This window comes from Gymnoscopelus microlampas (genome assembly GCF_963454915.1).
Source record: "Gymnoscopelus microlampas genome assembly, chromosome: 4".
In the NCBI taxonomy this organism is placed as follows: domain Eukaryota; kingdom Metazoa; phylum Chordata; class Actinopteri; order Myctophiformes; family Myctophidae; genus Gymnoscopelus; species Gymnoscopelus microlampas.
Genome location: NC_139941.1, coordinates 691,002 through 718,938, shown reverse-complemented (window position 1 = coordinate 718,938; position 27,937 = coordinate 691,002). Strand labels below are relative to the sequence as shown.

At 40.4% G+C, this 27,937-nt stretch overlaps 1 protein-coding gene and 1 long non-coding RNA gene across 6 annotated transcripts in view; one reads left to right on the top strand and one right to left on the bottom strand.

Annotated features, from left to right (window-relative positions):
* Positions 1 to 3,915: 3,915 nt before the first annotated feature.
* On the top strand, positions 3,916 to 5,894 carry LOC311044432. Its single transcript, XR_014600698.1, has 4 exons — positions 3,916 to 4,027; positions 4,297 to 4,382; positions 5,045 to 5,139; positions 5,676 to 5,894. It is a non-coding gene; the product is annotated as an uncharacterized lncRNA (long non-coding RNA).
* Positions 5,895 to 23,539: 17,645 nt separating this feature from the next.
* The window catches only part of LOC311044423 (dematin-like), a 71,058-nt gene continuing 66,660 nt past the window's right edge, over positions 23,540 to 27,937 (bottom strand). For 3 of the 5 annotated variants that reach the window (XM_084055979.1, XM_084055982.1, XM_084055983.1), the window contains 4 exons: positions 27,237 to 27,279; positions 26,532 to 26,588; positions 26,221 to 26,301; positions 23,540 to 23,605 (listed from right to left, as the gene is read on the bottom strand). In XM_084055979.1, coding sequence (XP_083912105.1) covers positions 26,288 to 26,301; positions 26,532 to 26,588; positions 27,237 to 27,279 — 114 coding nt within the window. In that variant the 3' untranslated portion in view covers positions 23,540 to 23,605; positions 26,221 to 26,287. Of the gene's footprint in view, positions 23,606 to 26,220; positions 26,302 to 26,531; positions 26,589 to 26,637; positions 26,774 to 27,236; positions 27,280 to 27,937 lie in introns of those variants that run through there. The other 2 variants (XM_084055981.1, XM_084055980.1) reach the window with 2 other exon arrangements.

Genomic DNA, 27,937 nt, shown 5'->3' with positions numbered 1-27,937 from the left:
CTCTGATCTCTTCCACCAGTGAACTGTTGGCACTGCTTTCCTCCACTGACTGAGTGATGGCTGTCTCCTCTAAGCTATGAGTGATAGCAGTTCTTTCCTCAGTCATTGAGTGAGTGATGGCGTTTCTCTCTAAACTAATTAACTCCAATTGTCTGTCAACAATTTCCTTGGATTTGCGCTTCAGGGTCCAATAGGATGGTCCGGTAGGGATGTTGCAATTGTATGCCATACTAATGAAAACAGTTAAACAGAAATACACAGCTGATAACTTCTTCTTAAAGAAACTGCTAGGATTTTATGCTATAGTCTTATGTAAGGAAGATCTAACACTGAATTGAACATAACTACTCACCTGATGGGTTCAACTGCAAATGGATGACCTAAAAATAACAGAAGATGGAATTAGGTGGGCTTTTTCATTAATATGCATCGTTTATTTTCTTTTATCAACATGCATTACAAATGGAATGTATGTTTTCTTACTCTTAATGGTAAATAATATACTGAGCAGATTTCAATGAATATGCATGTAACAAAGTAAAATGAAAACATTTTTAATCAACATATATACATATAATATTAAATGGTGTGTGTATATAGTGTAACTGGATGACACTCTGCGGATTGATTATTACAGTGTGTCTCAAACTCTAAACTATAAGTATTTGTATGGATATAATGAAATACAAATACTTATAGTTTAGTGTGGATAATAAGATGTGCAAAGCTTGTCCTATGTGTTCCATCATATGAACTGCAGTTTGCTTCCCTTCCCAATACGTTCCTTGCTGCAGTTTGCCTCTAGATGGCGCTTGCCTGAAATAGTTCCCTAAATAGGTTTACAGGAAACGTCCCAGTACCTACAGTAACTTCCTGTTGACGATCTTAGTGCGCAGTGGCTAGCTCTGCTGTGAGACGTCTAACATAACTTTGTCATGGTGAGTTAACTTAAGGCTATATCAAATAATGAACAGAATTTGATTGATTGTGTCTATTTTAAATAAAATTGCATTGTTTGCAGTTGCATCAGAGCCTAGCCGACACATGATGAAAAATTAAGCAGTCTTTTGGAGAAGATGGTGAAACTGCAGACTGGACGATGGGATTCTTTCAGTTATTTGGTCATTTGCAAAATGAAGTCGTGGACAATTTCGGAGGAATAATCCATCTGGATATAGTGGATCTCATTACAGACCTCAACCTCAGTGAAACCGGTCTTATGGACAAATCGTCAAACTCTTCACTGGTTCAACATTACCATCTTGAGTGAGTAATTTTATTTCTTAAGTAACCAATAGTATGAAACAGTTTTTACTTGCGCTAAAAAAAAATGCCACATTATTTATCATGCATACCTATTGCGTGTATGCGACATTATGGTTATAATATATCTATTCAGTTTAACCCCTGTACATCTGATAGGAAAAAAAAATATTTCGTGCTGGTCAAGGCCCTTTTACTGTTAGTCATAGCCAAACATGGCCAATATTGGCCTAGCATGCTACCCAACACGGTTCGCTCGCGACCGCCATTATGCCAAATTCGTAGAATGTCATATTGACATAACGTTATCATCTTGAAATAAACATTTTTTATGTTCATATACAATAAAGTATTGTCGATAGAACATTTAATTGGCCAGGCTGTCATTAAACCCGTAGCTCAACATGGCTAATATTAGCCTAGCATGCTAACCAACAGGGGTCGCTCGCGATCTTCATTATGGCAAATTCGTAGAATGTCATATTGCCATAATGTTGTCATCTTGAAATTGAAGTAAAACATTTTTTTATGTTGGTCATATAAAATATAATTACGATACAACATTTAATTGGCTAAGTTATTAAACTAGTAAAACGGTAATGAATTGCCGTCTTAGCTACCCAAGAGATGCGTTGTAGTTTTACTTACCAATAACACGAATAGACCTAAAGAAAACAAACACTTCTTCAACCGAATAATTGCAAATGCAATAAAAAACATTTAATAACACTTGAACATTTGGAATTAATTGTTTATAGAATGGGTAAACAGGGGTTTAAACTGGGTCGTCTCAGGCTTGGAGAGTGAAAAGTTTAAAGGGCTTCACAGCTGGACTGATTTTCGCGGCTGAGGAAGCTTTTCTATTTTTTTCCCCCCTTTGCTGTTAACCCATAGAGGTATGGTGTTAACCCCACATAAGCTCAAAGAAGAATACAGAATCAACATTATTGTCACACAGGTGTAAAGTGGGTTAAATTAGTATTTGTGAACAGTCTTTTTTTTACACATCACTTTTATTTTATTTACACATCTTGGACACCTTATTCATTTACACATCTTATTCAGATATAATGGTTTATGTTTTTAAAATAAGAAATAATAAAAGGTATATTTTTCACAAGGCAGCAGTTTTCTTACTTTACCACAGCAGACTGGGAATCTGCTAATAATCATAATATTAACCCAGACTGTATTGTCTAATTGACATGTTATATTTGCTATTTATCTTGCTATTTATCTTTTTATGGTGCATTTATATACATTCTTTAATTGCGGATGGGACACAATTATCCAAGGATCTAGGGTATCCTTGCTGCTCAAGATAAAGCAGGAACAAGGCAAAATAACAAGCTAGCCTCAGTAAGTGCTGAAACACTGTCAATTTAAAACTGGCTGCCTGCAACCAAATGGACCCTTACCATTTGTACACTCTCATAGTGAACAGGGAAAACTGTTGCGCCCTTCTTTGTCCTTTGTTCATGGTTGACTGCAGGTGCGGTGGTCTCAAAAACAAAGGAAAACTGGCACAAAAAGACTCGCTCGCTGCATAAATATTAATAAACTCCTTAGACAGAGACTTATGAAAATAGAGTTCTTTATTTTTACTTGCTCATAAAGTGCTCTGCGCTTATAGTGAGGGAACAAAAGGAAATGTTTCGGTCCTGGGACCTTTGTCAGTGCTATATGGGTGAAACACAGATAAACAAACTGTTTTTATAGAGCTCTAGATCAGATCAGCTCAGGTGTTGAGGATGATGATCACTACTCAAGGTCATTACCATGGCAATGGTGGGGCGTGGACAGATCATTGCAGACAACAAACCTAGGGTTACATGGTGTTAAATTTGAAATCATGAAGTTCATTGTACAGACCATCACACATATAGCCATGTTAGCATTTCTTAACTTGTTCGATCACTATGAATGACAGATCTCCAAAGAAAAATGTAAAACTACATTTTGCTGAAAAAAGTCTGTCACCCTATCTGACTACAGTATCTCTCTTTCTCTCTCTTTTATTTATAGTTTACAGGCCAGTGCTACTGTAGTCCAGGCTAAACGGTGTAATGAGTGAACAGTTCCACTGGGGAGATCCACGGGTGATGTGTGAAGGTAATTCATCATAAATTAGTGAAAATTAAAGGCTATACAGCCTTTTAGTCTTATAACTCGCATTTCAAGCCCTTGTTTTCAAGCCCCTATCTATTCGTTTCAAGTTTTTAAAATGTTACATTATTGAAAATTACCTCAACCTGACAGTGTCTGCTAAATGACTAAACTACATACAGTATTGTAATTGAACTATTAGTAATGATTTTGTAGCTTAGGTTCTCATAGCAACATATGTAAAAAAAATGTTTTTGTTAAACAATTGTTGAACCAGGCCCTTATCTCATTCTCATTATTGTTTAGTATTTTTCTCACTTAACTCTTCTGCCCTCGTCACTCCTCATATTATTGCTTTCTCCGCCCACCCCCCTTCCTCCAGACTGCAGCTGCCACCATCTGGGTTTGGAGACGGCCCAGTGCGAACATGTGATGGGGGCCTGTGAGTGCCCGGAGGTTGCGGCACGCCGACGCTGCAACAAGTGTGCGCACGGCCACAAGCTTCCCCAAGTGCGTCCCCTGCCACCTCTGCTTCAAGCTGTGGGATGCGCCTCCACTAGCTGGAGAGGAAGCTGAGGCAGGTCCAGGATCTTCTGGCTGCCAGAGGAGACAGCGACCCGATACACCAGCTGATCGGACAGAGCCTCGATGACCTCAGGTGATATACTGTAACAGGACTATAATCACATGAATGGGATTATATAAACGTGTAACTATCAATCATTTAGCTGGGGACCCCCTCAAGGACCCCTGGGAAACACTGCTGTAGGCAAAACTGCCAAACACCTGGGGAAATGACAACAATACATCTTTCAAATAAAATAAAAAAGAAAAACTCCATTTTGCTGAGAAAGGTCTCTGTCACTCTTTCTAACTGTCTACACAGTATGTCTCTCTCACTATTCTCTGTTCTCATCTACTTTACAGGGCCAGTGCTGTAGTCCAGGCTTTGGGGGTAAACGGTGTAATGAGTGAATGGTTCCACTGGGGAGATCCATGGGTGCGGTATGAAGGTAATTAATCTAAAACGTGTGTGTTAAAAGGCTGTATGAATAACAGCCTTTTATTTCAGTCATTTAAAAAAAACAAAAACATAACAAGATGACTTTTGCCGGAAAAGCTATGAGCTGAAGCCGAAGCTTATTTTGCCCACCTTATTTCTTGAATGAAAGCATGGTAGAAGTAATTCATTGATTATATTCTCATTTGCCTATATCATTGCTTTCGGGCAGAAAAGAAGCTTCTTTTTTTTTTTGAAAATAACGTGAAAGTGGTTAAGTCTGTCTGTGGGGTTTATACATTTTGAACCAATGAAAGGTATTAAGATGTTGTGACTAAATAATTAAACTGGATCCTTTGGGACATAGGTTCTTTTTTCCATTTCCTGAAAAGTAACCTTTATGGACTTCAATCAATCCAGTGATTTGTCTCAGATGTCACACTACATGCCTCTCCTCCTGTATGTGTGCATGTATGCATGTTTGTGCGCTAATACCTGGCTGCCTCAAATATGTACAGTACTTGTGTAGTTGTAGTCTCTGAGAAGTTACCAGTCTTTCTTCCTGGAACTTCTGGGAGGTGAAAAACTATAGACATAGGCAGGCACCCGTTGTCTGCATACTACTTGTAAATGGATGTAACTAATACAACCTGTTGTTTGCCCTTTATGTCCAAGCACCTGTTGGAGTAAGTCCTGGCCGGGGTCCCTTGGAGCCTTTGTGTGGTGTACTTGGATAACTCCTCACCTGCGTAGCATCTCGAGTAAATTAGGTTTGTCAACATTTACTTAAAGCAAATGTTGTTGTTGGCATTGTGGCTGGGCAATCGCCTCACATCATGTGTGCACAATTATTTATATGTAAGGTTAAAATGTAATTTAAATGGCATTTCATTTAGACAGATGCAAGGTTCATTGTTTACCTGGTATCCTATAATTTCAATGTACATATTTTTGGTAGTATATTGTCTAGACTGATGCTAGGTTCTTGGTTTACCTGTGATGCGAGTTTACTGAGGCACTACATGGTCTCTCTGCATTTGAAGTGTTTACCTTGTCTATGTTCCCCGCTTTCCTAAGGAGAGCGGGGAAAATAGGGCCTAAACCTAACCCCATCCCTAGTGGGGGAACATAGAGATGACCCCATAAGAGCGTATGCTAAATTGTATAACACTGAACAGTCCAAATGCATCACTTTACTAATCTGACAATGCACTATTTCATTTGTCCTTCTACAGTGGAACGCTTGAGTAATTATACTGTGGCTTAAGCATCCTCCTAACTGTAGGCTGTTCCCTTATATCACCAGGTTGTCTCAAAGGCTCATTGAAGTGTCCCCCTGGTGTTTTCTCAAAGGCCAAGTCACCATCTTTGCGAAGACTGCTGATGCTGTGGCGTAAGGGTCCTCTTAACTGTAGTGCAGGCTGGACTCTCATGAATCACCAAGTTCTCTCAAAGGCTCATTGAAGAGTGCAGTTATGTCCCCCTGGAGTTTTCTCGAAGGCCAACAGTGGACAATTGGACAATTTCTTTGCTTTCAAGGTTTCTTTATTTTTTACTTATTTGTGTACAGGTCTGTTAGAGGGAAAAAAAAGTTTTGGTTCCTCATATTGTTAATGAACAGGCTATATACGTAAAATAAAGGATTAAATACGGAATATGCAGACCACTTTTCATATACTGAACAACCATATTGTCCGTCTGGGGTTCTCAAAGTGGGGTCTGGGAACCTCCAATGGTCCCTGACAAATTTAACATGCCATCAAAATCAGTTTAACCACTTTGACCCGATGAACAGATTCATTCGTTTATTTTAAAGTTGTCTGTGCAAAATGTGTAACTTAATTCACAATACTTTTTCTCTGTCATATTTCAACAAAGACAAACATTTACAGAAGCTTTGAACAAAACCATAGACTTTATTGTCCATATTTGTAGTGACATTTGTATTTACCCAGGGGGCAAAGGGGGGTATGCTGCATTTGCTCTGCTATAAAAGGTTGGCCACCAGAAATAATATCTATGACCCCGTAGGATCACAACCTATATGGACAACCCGGTCAATTTTTTGCTGGAAATCCAATATGGCCGCCTCAATATTGGCCCCTATCAGTACCCAGGGGCAAAGGGGGGTATGCTGCATTTGCCCTGCCATAAAAGGTTGGCCACCAGAAATAATATCTATGACCCAGTAGGATCACTACCTATATGGACAACCCGGTCAACTTGCTGCTGGAAATCCAATATGGCCGCCTCAATATTGGCCCCTATCATAAAATAGCTTTGGCAATAACTTTTGAACCAGATGGGCTAGAAATAAAAACTTGGTGTCTATTTCATGGTTTCAGAGCATGAGAAACTCAATGGAATAGTTATCTTTATGATTGGGTGTGTCTGGACCTTTAATTTGCATATTTCCAAGATGGACGCCACGCGAAAATGAGTTTTACTATGACTTTTACAGTGACAGCTTACTGTTATGGCAAAAAGTCTGCTTTTTAAGCAATATGAATACATTTGGTCAGTTTGAGCTTTCATTTCTATTTTGTCAATATGGCTGCAGTCATAAATAATGTATGGTATTACATTTTCCCCCAGATTTATTGATTTATAGATCTATAGTTGTGGGGATGATTGCAGAGAAAAATCGGAGAAAAACCCCACAATGTATCTTATGTATCATTTTAATAAACTAAATACAATATAAACATACACATGCACACTCCAAGACTTGCCAAAAACTTCAACTTTAGGGCTATACAAATTAACATAGTGGTATGCATTCAAGTAACATAACAGAATATAGACTACTTAGTGACAAATAGAGTAAAGGCGGAGTTGAGGTTGCCTACAAAAGGTTCATTTTGACCTCTATGGTGCTGTCTTGCCTGCTTCTAGCCAATGATACTATGGTACAATGCTATTCACTGTCACTGTTGTCATGTGTTGCACTGATCCTGCTGCATCGTGTCTCCAGTACCTGGCAACGGCATCCTAAGTAGCATGGAATTGCCTTCTTTGCACAGGAACAGAGGCATGATATTGCCTTGTTCATTGACAAAGGCAAGGCTGGCTCGGTAGATGCAAGGGGGACTGCATTGCTAGCACTGAGAGACCATCCATACTCTGTGAAAGAAGGAATATCCGGCTTGGCGATATGTGCACATTTATCTATTATGGTTGCTAGAGCAGCTCTTCTCAGGTGCAGGTCAAATGCATTCTCTGTCGGGGGCAGCAGCTTTAAGAGGGTTGATCTATTATTGAGGAACTTGTACACTCTAAGCTTACTCAGGTCAAAATCCTCCGGGTGGTCCGCTTTGGATGTATATACAGCAATTGTGAGGTCTCGTGCCTGATTGATGACGTCATATGAGAGGGAATCAGAAGAGTTTTCACCAAACTCCTCAAGTGCAGGGAGATCCAGACGCATGCTGGCCTTGAACCATGCCTTCTTCCCAGTGTAGAAGGGATAGCTGGTGGTATCTCTGCCACTTAAACTATGGATAAAGGGCAGGGCACGACACTGTGCAAGCCCCAGCGCTGATACCATTTGATGGATAGGAAGGTATGAATTTTTCTGTGTTCTCACCCACAGCTCTGGAAGGCATCTGAGATGGGTTGCTGCATAGTAAAGGCACATGATGATGATGTCTGTGTCATTGGCATGGATGACAACTCTGTCAACTTTGTCATTCTGGACACTATACAGGGTGTGGAGTATTATTCTTGTATCAGCTTCCTGTTGTGTGGATTCTAGTGCAGGGACATCTTCAATAGACCCCTCCTTGATCACCACACTCCTTGTCTCTTCTTTAAACCACCCACCCAGGTAAAGATGTGCTGGACCAAGGGCCGACTTAAGTTTCTCATTTTCACACCATTCGTCACAGAGGAAACTCAATAGGTTTACCTTGTTAGCTGACACAGCAAAAAACTCCTGAGGATCTGGAGCTGTGTAACGCATACTGACTTCATATTCTTTGGTAGGTTTTGGTCGAGCATATCTGTGTTCTTGCTCAGCTGTCTTAAGACTAGGTCCACTGTACCGGTCACAACAGAAGTGAATGATCTCTGTGCCAGGAGGCACATCATTCAACAGCAGACGTTGGTATCGTTCAGCGATTGTTCCTAATGCTTCACCTTTCAGGAAGGACCAATGGCGTATGGCATACATGGCATCAATAACTACTGCTGTCTTCTGTAGGCAGGTCAGGGATGCATGCAACTTTGGTCTCCTCTTTCAGAACCTTCACAAGGCTTGCCTTGGTACCTGTTCTCATCCTGCCATCTTCCTGGAAGAGGGAAAGCCACTGCACTCGTGGTTGCCTATAAAGTCAACAAGGTTGAGTTCTCCACCACTGGCTATGATTTGGGTCATGCGCAGGAGGGCAGTAATTTCATTGCTCTTGCCAGGTGCTGAGGTTTTCCCCTTAGATTTTTTAGATTTTGTGTTTTGAGTGTGGGAAGTGTTAAGCTTCATTATACTTGTCTTCTTCTGTTCACTGGACAGTGACTCACACAGTGCCTTCAGACCCAGTTCTTTCACACTCATCAAGTGGTCCTTGACTGTGGAATCAGCACACTGTCCTGTAGATATGTTGAACGTGGATGATGTGCTCACTGTAAATGGGTTAGTCTCCACTGCTGCCATGACCTTGACTACCATTTCTGCATCCCGGATTACACGACTCTGACCAGACTCATGGTGTGGGTTGGAGGAGTGAAGGTGGAGCATAGACTTGAGCTCTGCAGAGACAGCTGCAGTGAGTGGTTTTGTGTAGACCCATTTTGTCCTGGCAGCAGGGCTGAGTGTAATGCCATCCAGACTGCTTGCTTCCTTGGCATCGGCATTATAGGTCTGCTCCAGTAGCATGTCAAGAGAAACACTGTTGTGGCTGCCATCTGCTCGTCTGCCAACAAATACACCTGCCATCAGTGCTTCATGTACCTCTGAAGCTGTTTCTGGTAGTTTCTTCATCTTAGCCAAATACAGAGGTAAAGATTGCTGCCCGTACTTGTAGTGGCCTGCTGCAGTGAGGTAGGGTAGCATTCTTGCTGATTCACAGAGATGTCCTGTCCAGTCACCTTCCCGATCGTAGTAGATAAACCTTTGGAGAATATCTGACATCTCCAGGAAGGTTGCCCAGAGGACTGCAGTTGGTTGCTCAATGATTCCTGAAAAAGCAGCAGCTGCTCTCTTAGGACTGCCATCTCTGGACTGCCATCTCTGTTGCCATAACAGTCAGCTGTCACTGTAAAAGTCATAGTAAAACTCAGTTTCGCGTGGCGTCCATCTTGGAAATATGCAAATTAAAGGTCCAGACACACCCAACCATAAAGATAAGTATTCCATTGAGTTTCTCATGCTCTGAAACCATGAAATAGACACCAAGTTTTTATTTCTAGCCCATCTGGTTCAAAAGTTATTGCCAAAGCTATTTTCTGATAGGGGCCAATATTGAGGCGGCCATATTGGATTTCCAGCAGCAAGTTGACCGGGTTGTCCATATAGGTAGTGATCCTACTGGGTCATAGATATTATTTCTGTTGGCCAACCTTTTATGGCAGGGCAAATGCAGCATACCCCCCTTTGCCCCTGGGTACTGATAGGGGCCAATATTGAGGCGGCCATATTGGATTTCCAGCAAAAAATTGACCGGGTTGTCCATATAGGTTGTGATCCTACGGGGTCATAGATATTATTTCTGGTGGCCAACCTTTTATAGCAGGGCAAATGCAGCATTCCAAAAAAAAGGGGGTTTTGCCCCCTGGGTAATTGCTCACAGAGCATGAAGTAAAATGGTTACAAAAAGTGCAGTGTCACAACAGTTCAGTGTTCAAGTTACACCAGGTCCAGCCAAACGGACATGCAAGAGTGAGGGCACATCTTCCAAAAAGGCTAGTTCATCATTGGGCAATAAAAAGCCAACATCTTTTGGCCTTCAGGGCATATACTGTATAAAGGAAGCACCACATACACATAGGTACCATCAGCCCAATATCCCTCAGCTATGGAAAAGGAATGCCCTGCCATCATCCACAGTATGACGAATAGACATAAGTTCCACTAGAGGTTTACAGCCATTTAAATCGACAGAAGCTATACAAGAAACCTTAAAAAAATAAATACACAATCAAAAAGGTACATACTCAAATAAGGTACACATTATTCAAATTGATTACAGTACAATGTAGTCATAAAGCACCATTCCCACTGGGCACGATAACTACAAATAAAGTAACACCATTTGGGTCTGTGTGAACACTGCCATCCACTGCACTTTTTAAACTATACTTTTATAGTTCTTTTCTAGTGCTCAGTGGGAATGGCCCTTAAGACAAGAACTAGTAAATCTATATATAAAAAAAGAGACTATATTTTAGATCCACCTGCTCTCCTGATTAAGTATCCTCTTCCTATTCTCTCCTGTTTGTCAAGGGGACATGGTCTAATCCTATGGCTGTAAAGATGACTAACTTACCACTATGAACTTCCTTGAAATGATTCATTGCATAATCTGCGTTTTTGGTTTTACCTGCATATCTATGATCTGCTCATGTCTTTTGGTACGTCCTCCATAAATAAGTACAAAGGGAACAAGAGAGAATAGAAATGAGAGAATAGAGACTGGTATTATCAGGCATGCAAAACAGCCCGAGGTGAAAAAGGTGACATGAGTTTTTTTCTGGTCAGGTGTCACACAATTGCCCTATTTGGATTCAAAACGGCTATTGTAGCTGAAAAGCTTCAAGTTTGCCTGTCCGTATTATGCAGTTTGTGTCACAGGGTGAAAAAGAACCTTAAGAGTTCACCACTGCATCACAACTTACGATGGCCACATTTGAAAGTGCCATTAGGCACATTGGGTAGCAACATCTGTTGTTCCAGTCCCGTATGTACCAATCTGTCTGAGGACACCTCCTGTAAGGTGTCATCACAATTAATAAGGTGCCAATTCAATAATGTAATATTCCGTATAACATGCCTCTTTGATTTATCTCTGAATGAAAATGTGGGGAAAAAACACTTAGTAGTTTTGAGTACAGTATTAACTGTATGTTCTTTCTAGAAATAGAAATATGTTACTAAAAAGTTAATTGTGTTCCTACTATAGTCCAAAGAGAGCGTCAAACATTGCCGTTTGCATTAAGGTAGCTGTGAAATGACAATAGTTTAACTACAGTGCCATCTTTTTTGAAAGACTTCCCATTTCCCCATAATAAACCAGCATATGATGGCCTGAAACAAGCTCCCATTGCACAGCACTCAGGTCAGCAAGGAAATCTGTGGGAGGGTCATGAATGAGGACATTTATCCAAAAAGTGTCTTGAGTGCAGATAAACCTTGTTTGCTCAATATTAGTATACAAGGCTTCAACATCTACAGTAACCATTAGGGCCAATGATATTGTGTCCTTAGATTTTTGAGAGCAGGGAGAGAGAGCAGTAATGGTTTAATGTAGAAATTGACATATAGGGAAATACTCTGTAAGGGTCTCATTGTCCGAAGTAATGGGTCGTGTTTGTAATAAATCAATGCCTTACTGTGCACAATGCATCACATCGTGATGCGTTGTGAGCTTCTAGATTTGCTATTTTTTAACAAGTCGAGTGTGTCTGCGGGTTTTACAAATATTTAACTAAAGAAAAGTATTATTCTTGGTGCCTGGGCCAGATATTGGACATGTCTGACATACAAGGTTTCCGCCTGACACAGATGATAAAGCTGAAGAGCCCACAAATCCAAGAAGACTGCTTCATTCTGTTGTTTCTGTAGTCCCCACCACTACTTCGACTTGAAGACTGTTTGAAATGATCGGCCACGGCTTCTGCAATGGAAACATGATGAAAACAAAAAGCATTAACTTTAAGACAGAGAAGCAATTATAGAGGTTGTGTAGTACAGACAAGGTCAATTTTATTTTACTGTCTGTATGTCTTGTCAATCGTATGTGTACATCTTTGCACTGCCACTGACTTTAATTTCAGGGTCCATTTCAAGGTTCTGGTGCTCATAATAGAGCTCTGCATGGTAAGGCTCCAGAATACTTAACTGAACTGCTCGCACGTTATGTGCCCTAAGATCTGCTGAACAAGATCTGTTAGAAGTTCCCCATACTACACTAAAAACAAAAGGTGACAAAGCCTTCAGCTTGTAGGTCCCAAACTTTGGAATTCTCTTCTACAGGTCTTTCTTTTTAATCTCACTGTATGTAAAGCACTTTGTGAGTTCTCTCTGTGAGAAGTGCTATATAAATAAAATGTGATGCCATAAATAACATTACTAATTTTACAAGTTCACAATTGTCTGTTCTCTACCACACAGAAAATGGAATTACACGTCTTAAACCTTCACCAGTCTAATCACAGCAACACTTAAATCAAAATGTACCTTGTTGTAGAGTCCTCAGTCTTAGCGGGACAAGAGTGCGGCTAGGATTCACTGTTGGGAGCAAAAGACAAGGAAATTACACGTCTTCCTTACATCATCATTCTTGTTTTATCACTGCCGAAAATAGACTATCAGGATGCATTTTCAGTGCTCTCTCCTGATTGTCTTAAATTTTGTCACCTACCTGAAAATGTACTATATTCTGTTAACTAAAGAGCTGGAGAGACTCCTGTGACTGAACAAACGCTCTGTAGCAATGAATCAGAATATAGTACTTTAACCTTTTAACAAAAAACTAAAAGAATACCAAAAAATGTCACTTACCCTACCTTTATACCAGGTATTGAGGTGTGGAGAGCTGTTGTGTCAACACCATATTCTTTGTGGCTGGCATGTCACCTGGGAAGAATAATGATTCCAAATGTAGAATAGATAGTCTTCAGAATTAGCTACAATGAGGACACCATTGAATAACAAAGATTCAAATTGAAACACACATTTACTATAGGTTTTGGGATACAAGTCTCAATTGGTGAGACTGAGCAGCTTAAAAAGACGATGGGAAAATAAAAATGGAACGTTTGACAATACATAAACAGTTCACATTTTGGGGTGGGAATGTAAGTACTTGTGTTCACTGGTGAAGTAGGAGCTGTCAGGGGTGCTGAAAGACAAACTGTCAAGACTATACAAATACAGATACATTACTATACAAATGTCATCAAGGACTATTATGAAGATACAGAGTCACTTCCCAGACACTGGGCTCCCTCATGTCCTTTGGTCGCCTGATTTCCTTGTCTGGTCATGTGTCTCGCTCGTAGTTCAGAGATCACAACATCAGTACCGTCACAGCCATCATCACACACCTATTCCAGCAGTGCATCCAAAAATCTGTAAGGCCCTGTAACACCCAATGACAGATAATAAATTAAGTTAGGGTAAGTGATATTTTTTGGGTGAAAACAAAGTTTTTTGTTCAAAGGTTAAAGCACTACATGCTGATAGTAATCCTTACTATAGAGTGTTTGTTCAGTAACAGGAGTCTCCATGTCTCTCCAGCTCTTTCATAAACATAAAATAAATGTTCAGGTAGGTGACACAATTTCAGCCAATCAGGAAAGAGTACCTATTTATCAGCTTAATTTTTATAGTGTTCCAGTTCCAATTTTGTCTGCTGATTTCTTTGTGTCATCACTTCCAATTTCAATTGTTTAATCTGAATTCTGTCTGAGTTTTCTGTCCTGATTGGATAAAATTGGTATCCTGACCTGAAAATGCATTTTCTGTTTAGTAAAGAGCTGGAAAGACATGGTGACTGACTCCTGACTGACTGAAGTAATCAAAATCTAATTTTAATAATTAGGTAGGCTAGCCTGTTTACAACTAAACCAACTCTCCTTAAAAAAACAACTAATTATTAACACTTTCTCATGTGTACAAGTGCAGTGTCATTTTGAACCAATATCTTACAACCTGAAATATAAAACCACATTGGAAATGTCAAATAAATTATGAAGTTTAGAAACTATCCTGACCTTTTGTGATCTTGCACATTACAAACCTGTATTAAACGGATGAAATGAAGAGACGGTATCACTCATGTTGTTGTCACTGTTGTTGTTGTTGAAGACGACGATCGGCTGAGAGCTTGCACATCCTCTGGCCAAGACCTCCGAAGTATAATGCCGTCTTGTGGGTCACTGCCCCTTGTGGCGTGGCAGACTGTCAGAGTACACAAATCCATCAGCCTTGAACGCGATGTAGCAATATAGAGCCGATGTAGCGGCGACGCAGGGGAAAGAGGTCGCGCTGCCGCTCCCCAAGCAACACTCACGGTGCGTTTTAACAGCGGGCAACTCTGGGCGACGTCGCCCAAAAATATAATGAAAGTCTATGAGAGCCGGCGATCGGGCGAAGTGGGCGGGGGGCGATGAAAGATGGATTTTCTTTATCTTTTTGGGCGATATCGCCCGGCATCGCCCAGAGTTGCCCGCTGTTAAAACGCAGGGTCAGGCTATACACAGAAATGAACGCGATCCATTGAAGATGTAACTATCAAAAGCCGACGTCGCAGCGACGCTGGGTGCTGTCTGGGTAATTCATGAGACATTCAGGAATGTCGTACAGGAATGTAAGGCGATGTCTGACTCCCTGGAGGAGGCGCTGAAGTTAAAACAATGATTCAAAACATACCGATAATTCATTAATATTATGAGACAAATCATTACACAAAAAAATACCTCAAACTGTACTGTACAGTACTTACAGTTACTTTATACCACTAGAAATATAAACACAGGGTGCTTTGTGTATACACACCAGAGAGGATATATAATTATATAATTTATAAGGGAATTAAATAAAGATTCCCTTATACAATGAAGTATGTCGTACATTGAAAAAAATCTCAAATAAGCATTTCATGTTATCTTTAACAATTAAACATGTATTAATTGACACATTCATGTTGTGTGAAATGCAACTTAAATGAAGTCTGTATCAAGTGAGGCTTGAACCGGCAACCTAAGGCACACGCTTAAGCGAGAAGCCATTGGACCAACAGACCAGAACCTGTGACAAAGGAGCTCACACAGATGATACAGTTTCACGCAAATAGCTGAAAAATCCTGGGTTTAAGTGTTTTTCAAACTGCTCAAAATTGTGGACAATCTAAGGGCGGAGCTTACTGGTCAAGGTAAGCTCCGCCCTCCCGCTCTCCTCCCGCTCCTCTCTCTCTCTCTCTCTCTCTCTCTCTCTCCCCCCCTCTCTCTCTCTCTCTCTCTCCCCCTCTCTCTCTCTCTCTCTCTCTCTCCCCCTCTCTCTCTCCCCCCCCCCCCTCTCTCTCTCTCTCTCTCTCTCTCTCTCTCACTCTCTCTCTCTCTGGAAAGCAATTGAATGGACTTGCTTGTGTGATGAGAAGTCGTTGATTTATGTTAATTTTTGCGAGACGGGTTGGGCTCCCGTATTCATTTTTGCGAGACGGGTTGGGGCGGGCGGGGCTGGTTATGAAAAAACCTGAGCCACGCATACTGGACTGATAGTGTATATTGTTTATTTATATTTTTACACGAGTATTGGTTATTATATGACAGACCTTATGTAAATGGTACTTACAATTAACATCGGAGGTGTCCAGCGCACGTAATGACGCACATAATACATTAGTGGATTTCTAGTGCAGCTGTAACATACAATACACAACATACTCTAGCCTACATGTAGCCTACTGTACATTACATGGCCTACTTGGGGTGTGTTAAAATAAATCTCCCAAGCACTGTCTATCAGCACAAAGCTGATCCCAAATGCTGCATGCCTCAGCTGAAACCTGGGGCCCTAGTAAGTCCCACTTACCTACAGAGATCTTTGCACTTGTCAATGTGACAGATCATTTGAATATGCTGTTATCCTAGAAAGTGAAGCTAATAATTCACTTCATGCATGTCATCCAGTTTTCAATGTGTCCTACCACTAACCAAGATGAAAATGATGTTAATATACATTGCTAGAATGAACATATTTATTTGATCGTGGTACACACAAACATCTAGAGGTATTCTCAATAGCTGACATGCATTCCTTGACACAGAACATATATATTTTGACACCAAGATTAACTTGAGTGGCTAAGTGGCTTAGGGCCTATTACATGAAAGGTGAATTAAATAAGCCTGGGCTTAAGTCAAATCCAGGCTTGACAAAGTCGGGTCCGTATAGCCTGGTTTAATCCGTTCCATGAACGCCAAGCCAGGCTGAAAAGGAGAGACTTTGTCGAGCTAGGCCTTGTCAAGCCAGGCTGTGTCGAGCCAGGATAATGAAGCCAGGCTGAATGGGCGGCGACGTATTTCTATAAAAGAACTCGAACGCAGATTCCTTCAACTTGACCAATCAAGGCGGCGGGGAACAAAACTCGAGTAGTGTTTTTCTCTGTGGCCGAACAGCAGCAGCTCATGGAATCATATGAGGAAATGAAACATAAATAACAGAAAAGGAAACATGGCCGCTGTTATTAAATCCAGGGAGAAAGCGTGGCAAAGTATTGCCGACAAATTAAATGCGCAAGTCGTCCAAAAATATATACAATATATATATAGTGCATAAATATATAATTCTGTTAGGCTTAAACATGAGGAGTTTAAGTGAATATCGCCTACTAATCTACGATGCTATTATATGCGCCATGCATGCATTGTTGAGATTACATGGAATCCATCTACATTTATATATCTGCAGTGCCGTCCATGGGAGTAACGGGGGTCCGCGGGGGGTCGCTGTTACCCGCGGCGGTAAGGGGGGGTCCCCGTTGCGGTGACGGGGCTCGCCGTTACCCGCGGCAGTGACGGGGGTCCCCGTTGCGTTGACGGGGCTCGCCGGTACCCGCGGCAGTAACGTATAGCAATAGTATTATTGTTATAGTAATATATATATATATATATATATATATATATATATATATATATATGTATGTGCTAGGGATGTATATGTATATGTGTATATATATGTATGTATGTATACGTATGTATGTCAGACATTTTTTATAATCTAAAAAATATATATATAATATGTTATCAAACATCTACAATATGAACTACAGTGTTAACAGAGTGACAATGACATATCACAGGAGTCATTGTGAAACAATTATGATTCTTGGTCACACACTATTTCGGTAATATAATTCAATTGATTATATCTTATTGAATGCAGGGTAATTAAAATGAGTGCATATACAAACATATGTGTTGAATTAACTGTGGAAAAAGTCATTAGTTTACATGGTAACTAAGGCAGGATTGCGTCAATTTTCTTTCGTGAAATCTAGACATAGATACACTTAGCCAGGGTGAACTGGTTAAGCTAATCTGGCAAGATAATTCAGCTTTCATGAAACTGATTCATCGCAAATCCCGGCTAAATTAAGCCAGGATAGGTGTTAAAGTCAGGCTTAACCCCTAATTCTTCTTTCGTGAAATAGGGCCTTGGAAGCCGATATATTGGCACTTATAGATACTAGACCATACCCGGTGAGGGGCGCAGGCCCTTCACCGGGTATGGTGAAGTAGTTGCAAGCGTGGGGTTATTGTTTTCATAGACCTTGCTGCTTGTTTCTCGCGCAAAACCTGGCAACGTTAGCTCCCATTGTTTGACACATAAACGCTAATAATACGCTGAGATTTGATGAAATTGAGAAACGGGCTTCGCAGTTAAGTTCAGATGGTAATGGTCAATGGCTGTGTGTAAATTCAGAGAAATTGCTCCAGTCACTGAGGAGAACCGGGCAGCTTTCCTTGACACCACGCACTACAGACAGACAGAGGTTTGTAGAATTATAGGAGGATTATATGGTGGCCATCTTTGAAATTCAAGATGGCCGCCTTCCGCCATCTTGATGATGTGGCTCCCACCAAAAAAATGAAAGTTAAGGTGATGTGGAAAGCATGTGGAAAGAATGTGGTGCTTTTGTCCGCCGTGTCCATTTTTTGTTAACAGCCCTGACTATGTGTCCTTTTAAGAATCTTAAAAGAATCTAGCATCAGTCTAAACAACATCAAAAATAATTATCTGTACATTGAAACAATAGGATACCAGATAAACAATGAACCTAGCATCAGTCTGAACAACATGCATCTAAATGATGTTTTAACATTGTGGTAAAAAAAAAAACAAGTCTATAATTAACAAAAACATCTCAATTAAATTTGCCATAACTAGGTCAAGGTAAACTGCAATCAGACACTCAAGTTGTTTTTTTGTCTTTTATTTTCATTGTCAGTAATAACATGCCACTTGTCTATGCAAGTTAAAAAATAGCTGCACATCATTTTGGTCACTAAGCAACACTATAGCCAACGCTAACAGTCGACATCCTCACACTCATGCTGTACACACAGTTATAAATTAGTTCAACCTCACCAGGCTGACAGTCGGCTGGCACCTCCTACTTTTAACCCTTTTAGACCGGGAACACATCTGTATAATTTTTTGATTTCTTTGGCTATTCAAAAATAGCAGATCTACAAGCGCTTGAAGAACGACTATTTATTATTTTTAATCGTGAAAATTTGTGCAAATCTTTGAATATATATATTTTTGTAACTCAAATCTTTGCTTCTTGGGGGGGGGGGGGGGGTCAAATACGTATCTAAAAATGTTTTCTATATCCTAACAGTATGTTGCTATATCAGTGGTGCTCCCAACTTTTCCATGTCAGGGACCCCCAAAATGATTTGTATTTGGCCGCGGAGCCTCCATCTCAAAATGTGTTGTTCCCAGAAGCACAGATCAGAGTTAAAAATGTCCGCTTTAAAACATAAAACGTGACAGAGACTCACATGAGGCCCTGATGCTTGGCAACGCAGACAGATGTTCAGCTAACTTGTCAGCCTGGTGTATTCTAAGCTTTAGTTCAGGTTTGACCAGTCACATAAACACACAGTTAGTCCAGGTTGAAGCGTCGTCTCTAAATGTTCTAAAGGCCTGACACACACTCCCTCTCCCATGTCGGGTTTCGAACACCTGGGGGTGGACGGGTTCCCGAGGGAAAAGTTCTGAATGACATCAATTTGTAGTTCTATCACCTCCTTTTACGAGGAAAAGCTTGGACGTGAAAAGGAGTATGGACTTAAAGGTGTGCTGACTGGCTTGGACACAACCTCCTGGTTGTGGCTTATTGTCCTTCCATACTCTGAAATGCCCCATGTGTGTGTGTGTGTGTGTGTGTGTGTGTGTGTGTGTGTGTGTGTGTTTGTGTAATGGGAAGAAACAGGGCAGTGGTTTAGTGCTGGACTAGGAGGAAAAGTAGCAGGGGAAGACAGTGACATCACAGCTGGGATCAACTGGTCTAAAATACAAGGCTCCACCGCTTCCAAAAGTATTCGTTGTTTTATTGCCACGTTGGGCTATTTTGGCGTTAGGTTTGAATTCACCACATGAAATGGTGTACGCAGGCTGTGCCGATCTAAAGTGTGGTCTATGAAACAAAAAAGAAATAACCACCTGCCTCACATTGCTATCTTTTAAAAAAACACTTTTGGGAAAATGTGGAATATTTTTGAAACATTTAAACCCATAAGACCTGAGGCAGATTCTACAAATAACTTCTAAATCAGTAGTTCTCAAACTTTTTTATGTACAGTGTTTGGCTGCGGACCCCCATCTGAAAAATGTTTTGTGCCAGGGACCCCCAGAAGAGAAGATTTGTGATCAAATATTCAAAATGATTCAAGATTTTTCAAACACTTTCAAGATTTTTTAAAAATGTTCAAAAATAGCAGATGTACAAGCTCGCAGCTGTTAGCTTGTAGAGCTGCAATTTTTTGAATAGCCAACGCTAAAATCTAAAATGACACGGATGCTTTCCCGGTCCCTAGCACAAAATATTTTCAGATGGGGTTCCGCGGGCAAATATATATTAATTTGGGGGCCATGAAAAGGTTTGAGAACCACTGGTTTAAACAACATTTAAGAAACAAGCCCAAATAAGCAACTACACTTTAGAAACAAGCCCAACAAAACCACAACAACCAATGTTCACAAGCGACAGAAAATCAAGCGCCTTGTAACAGGCAGACTTGGCAACACTGAATGGAAGTACAGGACACGATGCTGACATCACTATATTCTGATCGGCTTTGATGCAACTGTCCAATCCTTGTTTTTTCCTCCTAGGTGTGGGAAAAATAAAGGCTTTTTCATTACAACTATATTACTATTATAGCTGATTAAGCCAATAGAAACACTCATAACAAGCTGATTAAGCCAATAGAAACACTCCTAACAAGTGAAGGCTTTAAAAATCAGCCAGTGGAAATCCTCCAGTCGCTGTGTTAATGTGAATCAGCCAATAGGAATCTCAATTCAACAAATAGGGAATATTAGTAAGCTACAACACTGCCACCCATAGGCAGACAGCAGGAACTGTTTACTGTCACTGTGAAAGTCAAAGGCATTTCCACATGTGTACATGTTAATGTCTTAATGTCAGTGGTCTTGGAAGGGCTTTAGAATGCACGATTTAATAATAATAATAATAATAATAATAACAATAATAATAACAATAATAATAATAATAATAAAAAACGGAATACATTCTACTAAATGATTAATAATAAATGTACTTCTGTATCAGCAGTACTTTTGGTGGAGAAAAAAAAGAGATGAACGTCCAGTTTCAATCCTCAGACAGTTCCATGTCGGTCAGTTTCATCTCTAATGTGTTCTGACCTGTTCTAATGTGTCAAACCACTCCTGGTACCCAGTCAGTCTGAGTCTGATTCATGACGCAATCTACCCATGAATTCATCTAGACTGTATTTTGTATGCTTCCAATCCTCAGTGGAATTACGTTTCATAATTAGCTCAGTAGTAGCTGCTGGTTGTTGTAGTAATATTACTAGTAGTCAGTGATGTAAAGTAACTAAGTACATTTACTTAAGTACTGTACTCAAGTAAAAGTTTTAGGTATTTTTATTTTACTGGAGTATTTCCAATTTTCAGTACTTTTACTTCTACTCCACTACATCTCAGAGGCAAATATTTTACTTTTACTCCACTACAATTAATTGAAAACTTTAGTTACTAGTTACTTTGTAGATTTTGATTATTATTACAAAACATACATAACTCACTTCAGCCCTATATACATTTTGGCCATTTGAAAATAGCCGATCTACAAGCTCACAATGCGTTGCGATGCGACACATTGTGAGCTTGTAGATCTGCTATTTTCAAATGATTTCTATACATTTTATAGATTTGAAAACTTGTGAAATGGGACATTCTGCACAATGAGTACTTTATACTTTTGGTACTTTAAGTACATTTTTATACCAATACTTTTGTGCTTTTACTCAAGTAAATTTTGAATTCTGGACTTTTACTTGTAACAGACTATTTACTTTACTACTACTACTACTTTTACTCAAGCAAACCATTTCCACCACTGCTAGTAGTAGTATTATTGTTTCATAAGTATCTATAGTAGCTGGTGTCTTTTAAAACCTTGAAAAATTAGTTTTCATTGTGATCAACACGCTCTGATAATGCACGCGGCCCACCCATCCGACCACTTGTTAAGATGGGTGGGCCGCAAACACTTACAAGATGTTCAAGTGGGCCCTGATCCAGAAAAGCTTGAGAACCACTGATCTAGTGGACCTCAATATCAGAGCGATAGTACTTATTTTGGTTTGTGAATTCCTACAAAACAAAACCAACTGAACCCCTCAGTGAGACTTAAGGCCATGATAGTTGGAACCACATGCTCTCAGAACATGAAGCACAGTCACAGTCACACTAAATAATTAATGGCAGATCTATAGTCTATAATAGTGGGGTGATATATGCGTGAGATAATATACAGAATACATTCTGTAATATTTTGTGAAATGTCCCTTTAACACTGAACTCAGAAACTAAAAGTGGACCAAAAAATAAATAAAAGTAAATCCTCACTCTGTACAAAGATCAGAAATGGAGCCATCACCTAGCAACCAGATAATAAGGGATAGTTTAAGGTTAAGTGTGTAATGACAGAGTCTCATTGTTGCTATGAATGACAGCAACCAATAATAATTAAGAATAATTATTATGTTTTATCATAATGACGCCTCAATGTGTCATTGGAAGTTCAGGTTCCCCTGTGTGCGGCATAGGAAAAGCAGGGGATTGTGGGGGGTGGAGTTGCTGTGCGACCCAGGAAGAGCAGGGGGTTGTGGGGGATGAAGTTCATGCGCCATTGATGCACATGGGTGGCAAACTGGAACCTGACGTTCGATGGAATGCATTGGACTCAATCTTCTCATGAAAACTATTTCTGAACGATTGAGACCTTCGTCGTATAGTTGGTTCAGGAATGTAAAAGAAGACAGACCACAGGTTGTTTTATGATCACTGCTTTTGCGATGTGCAAACTCCGTAATTTTAATGAGGCATCTAAACAGCGCCATCTATCGTTTCTGGCTCGGCAGTATTGGTTGTCAGGCTGGCATTGATGGATAACAGCCCATACTTTGGCACGTTCAGAAACGTACTCTGTGCTCTTTAGATGCCTCAATAAAATACAGTGTACACATCGAAAAGCAACACAGCACAAAACAGTTGTTTTCAGTTGCTCAGATATAGTGTTTATTCATGAGCTGGTCCACCTGGCTCTCATTGACTACCAGTGGTGGAAAGAAATACTCAAATGTTTTACTTAAGTAAAAGTATCAATACTGCAATGTAGAAATACTCTGTTACATGTAAAAGTCCAGAATTAAAAATGCACTTGAGTAAAAGTACAAAAGTATTGGTATCAAAATGTACTTAAAGTACCAAAAGTAAAAGTACTAAAATGTTTGAAAATCAGCTATTTTCATATAAAATAGGACTAAAGTGGTTTATAACGTAACAATTTATATCTGCAAAAATAACTAAAGTTTTCAAATAATTGCAGTGGAGTAAAAGTACAACATTTTCCTCTGAGATGTGTTGAAGTAAAAGTATAGACAATTGGAAATACTCCAGTAAAGTAAAAGTACCTCAAAATTGTACTTAAGTACAGTACTTGAGTAAATGTACTTAGTTACTTTACACTACAATGCATTCCATCGAACTCCCGGCTGCAGCTTGCCTCCCAGCGCGACCACTCTGCCAGCTGGAATTGCTTGACGGAGAAAATGACGTAGACTCTACATTCCTTGGTGCGACCCAGGAAGAGCAAGGGATTGTGGGGGATGGAGTCCAGGTGTTCAGAAGAGTGAGACTTTCTTCTTCAGGTTGTTTCTCTTCCAGAGGGACAGACGGTCAAAGTCTTCCAGGGACATTCCAAACACACTGAGGAAGTCCTCTGGGTACAGATGTCTCTGCAGGACACACACACACACACACACACACACACACACACACACACACACACACACACACACACACACACACACACACACACACACACACACACACACACACACACACACACACACACACACACACACACACACACACACACAGATAAGATAATAATGATAATGATAATGATATTGCATTTAATTGTATAGCGCTTTTCAAAAACTGCAGAACCCCTAAAGGGACATAGTGTTGAAAAAATACATTAAGACGTGGTAGCGTCATACATGGTGTGGCCATGACTTAATAACACATGTGAGCCAGATCCTTAGGTTGATCCCACTACTTAATAACGCGTGTGCACGAGATCCTTAAGTTGTGCGCATGGGATCCGCATATTGTGATCACAAGATAATAAACAGTTGTGGAAACGAATCCAAAAAGCTATTGTGGTCAGCACCATCATTGGCCCCTGTGCGCAACATGGCCCATGGCAATTAAAATAGGTCAACGTCGGACGATATGTCTATTGAGGAAGAACATGAAGTCTGCAGCCGCACTGAGGCGCTCCAACATACTGTGCTGGGACTGGGGGTCCCATACGCCCAGTGGGGGTCAACCATTTTAATTTCAAGGACCCCCTGTTTGACATGCATTAGGGCTACGGACCCCCATTTAATGACATTTATGGGACCCCAATTTATATTGTAAAATCAACGTTAATTTAACTCTGAGAGTGTACAAATGGAACCAAATAGACCCGAAAAAGTACTCAAATGTTTTACTTAAGTAAAAGTATCAATACTGCAATGTAGAAGTACTCTGTTACAAGTAAAAGTCCCGAATTCAAAATTGACTTCAGTAAATTTATAGTACCAAAAGTAAAAGTACTAAAATGTTTGAAAATATTTACACCACAACCACTGAACATCATTAGCCTTTATACAAGTGAAGCTCACAACTTGTCTTCTAATTTCACTGTTTGAAACAGGGCTTAAGTTGCTAATGCATAAATGCACGTTTGCCCTTTTCACTACTGGCTTACAAGAAAAAAATACCCAAATGGATCCATTTGGTTTCATTAATGTTGCTACAGTATCCTTGTTTATTAATAAATTTTTAAACAGGACAGTAATGTTACACTGTGCAGAAATCCAAAATAGCCGATCTACAAGCTGTAGGTGACACGCTAGTGTACATTTGTTTGTCTCACACACACACACACACACACACACACACACACACACACACACACACACACACACACACACACACACACACACACACACACACACACACACACACACAACTAGTGTTGCCATGTATGCTTATTATAAGCAACCTCGTTTTCTGTGAAGTTGCTTGTAAATATTGGTAGTTGCTTGCTTGTGGTATTTGTTGTGAGCTTGTAGATCGGCTATTTCCAAATCGTCTATTTTCAAATAGCTGATGCATATAGGTGTAAAGTGCTCATGTAGCCTAACAGTCACTTAATTCTTTGGGCTTGGTTTCATTGACCTGGTTGCTTATTTCTCACTCAGAAATCTTCCAACACTGGCATTGTTTAAAGTGTACACAACAAAAGAAGAAAAATGCGGAAGTGAGCCCCCATTCCAAGTCCAGCAAAAATATGCTATATTATGTTTCAAAAGCATTAAGTCATTACGGCACCTTTGCGTGGTTAATACATTTTCTTTTGGGATGTACAATGCATGAAAATTACGGAAATAATAACGTGACTTTGGCTAAAAACAGTTTAGTAATGAAAGTAGGCTAACTATTAGCCAAATTTGGTTAACTCCAGGAGGACAACACTATTATTTTCGATTCCACTTCACATTCATTCGTTTATATCATATTTACATGCCGAGTTAAGCTCTGACATTTAAGTGATATGTACCCTGAATATTACCAGATTGCTATAGTGGGTTTGGAACATTTTAGTTTACTCTTTATTTAAGTGGTGGTAACATTTTTAGACACCACACGGGTCTTCCCAACAATAGCGAAGATTAAAGTCAGGGTGAACATGGCCAAATAATAACGTAATAGCCAAACTAGCTCTGAGCCTCTGAGGAAGCACGCTAGCATTTAGGCTAACTCTGTAGCCTGAGGCTAGATGCAGTGACAGTGTTGAAGGAAGGAGCGTTGATTTCCTCCGGGAGGGGAGGGGAGGGGAGGCGGGTACTGCGAAGGACGGGTCGTCTCCCCATTGGCTTAAAGGACACGCAAAACGGGTCCCCATTGGCTTTAAAGGAGTGAAGGACAGCCAGGATAGCCAATGATTGACATGTCGAACATGATGCAAATATTTAGGATGACGATTAGGTCTGTCTCTTCATAGACCCGGCGGTCTTCGAGCACCAAGTAAACACTTGACGTAGAGATAGCATATCCTATCTGAGGATCTAAGGCTGTGTGCAGGCTTATAAGGGAGGGACCAGCATATCCGTAATATTACTGGGAGCCTGTCTATGGCAGGGCATGAAAAGTCATCAGTAAAAAAAAAAAAAAAAAATCTTATAATCGCTCCTGGAACTCAAGAGAAACCAATGAAGCCAAAACCAATGTGTGTGTGTGTGTGTGTGTGTGTGTGTGTGTGCGTGCGTGCGTGCGTGCGTGCGTGCCTGTGTACCTCCAGTCTGGTTCTGTCGACTCCAGGAGGAAGTTTGTTTCTTCCTCTGAGGCTCAACACCAGCATCTCATAGGGGTAGATCTACAAACCCATCCGTCAATCAGTCAATTAATCAATCAATCAATCAATCAATGTAACAACAGTCTCATACAGTATCATGTTAACCCTTTGTGACGGTATGTATGCACGTGAGTGTTTGCATACCTATGTGTAAATTTGCGTACTGTACATGTGTGTATGTGTGTGTGTGTGTGTGTGTGTGTGTGTGTGTGTGTGTGTGTGTGTGTGTGTGTGTGTGTGTGTGTGTGTACCTTCTGGTCCAACATACTGGGCAAAGAAATTCCTCTGTCCATCCTGGATTCCCCATTCTGCGCACACACACACACACACACACACACACACACACACACACACACACACACACACACACACACACACACACACACACACACACACACACACACACACACACACACAGTGACTTCATGAGTTGTACTGCCTGTCAACAGACTGTTGAAATGTTGATGGAAGAAAAATCACCATACCTGAATACCTGGATAGAGAGAGAGAGAGAGAGAGAGAGAGAGAGAGAGAGAGAGAGAGAGAGAGAGAGAGAGAGAGAGAGAGAGACATACAATAAATACATTGACAAATATGCTGCTATTTTGTGTGTGTGTGTGTGTGTGTGTGTGTGTGTGTGTGTGTGTGTGTGTGTGTGTGTGTGTGTGTGTGTGTGTGTGTGTGTGTGTGTGTGTGTGTGTGTGTGTGCGTGCGTGCGTGCGTGCGTGCGTGCGTGCGTGCGTGCGTGCGTGCGTGCGTGCGTGCGCGTGCGTGTGTGTGTGTGTGTGTGTTGTTTATTAAATGGATCTTCCTGGGGTCCATAAAAGATTCACTATATATCACTACATGCAATATAAAAACATAATTAAATCATTATGCGACATTATACAAAATAAATACAAACATAGATGAACAAAAGTGAAACATATGAGTGTGAGTATTGTTTCCTACTGCACCTGCTGGTGTTTTATCTGTGGAGCTGAACTCTGCTGACTGGAGCTGAAAAAATGTAACAGATAAAAACGTATATTGTGAATCAAATAGTAAATTGTGCATTTATATAGTGCCTTTATCCAAAGCTACTTTACAATGTGTGTTGCATTCACACACACATTTTAAATATTTATTTATGTCCACATAAACAGAAGTACAAGGTGTACAAAGGACATAAACACTGCCAGTGCAGTCAGATAAAGGGAAAACAGCCAGTTACAAAGTGCATGTAAGGCAGAGCATTGTTACATACAAAACAAAAGTTGGCATACTTGTCAAACACAGTGGACAACAATCATGGGTAAAGGAAACAGCGCCTCCTCCAAATTGAGCGGCGTCCTATAATAGCCGATATTGAGCAGTACCTTGCTAATTGTTTAGCCCTCCTTTTGGAGAGGCCGGCAATTTGAAGGCCCCTCACAACCAACTTGTGCACGTGCCTTAGGCTACGAAAGATGAAAACCTACAGTTTACATCTGTAGCCTAGCTGAGAGATGGTCTGCTCTAGCTGATGATATTTTAGCACTTTTGTTAAGAAGGCTTCCTCTAAGCTGTAAGCTGCAGCATAATGGAGGACCTGAAAATAGAAGAGATATCTTTTGATATCAGATCCACTATTCTGTCATGCCTACTTATGTAGAGTCCCCTGTATACATGGCACCCG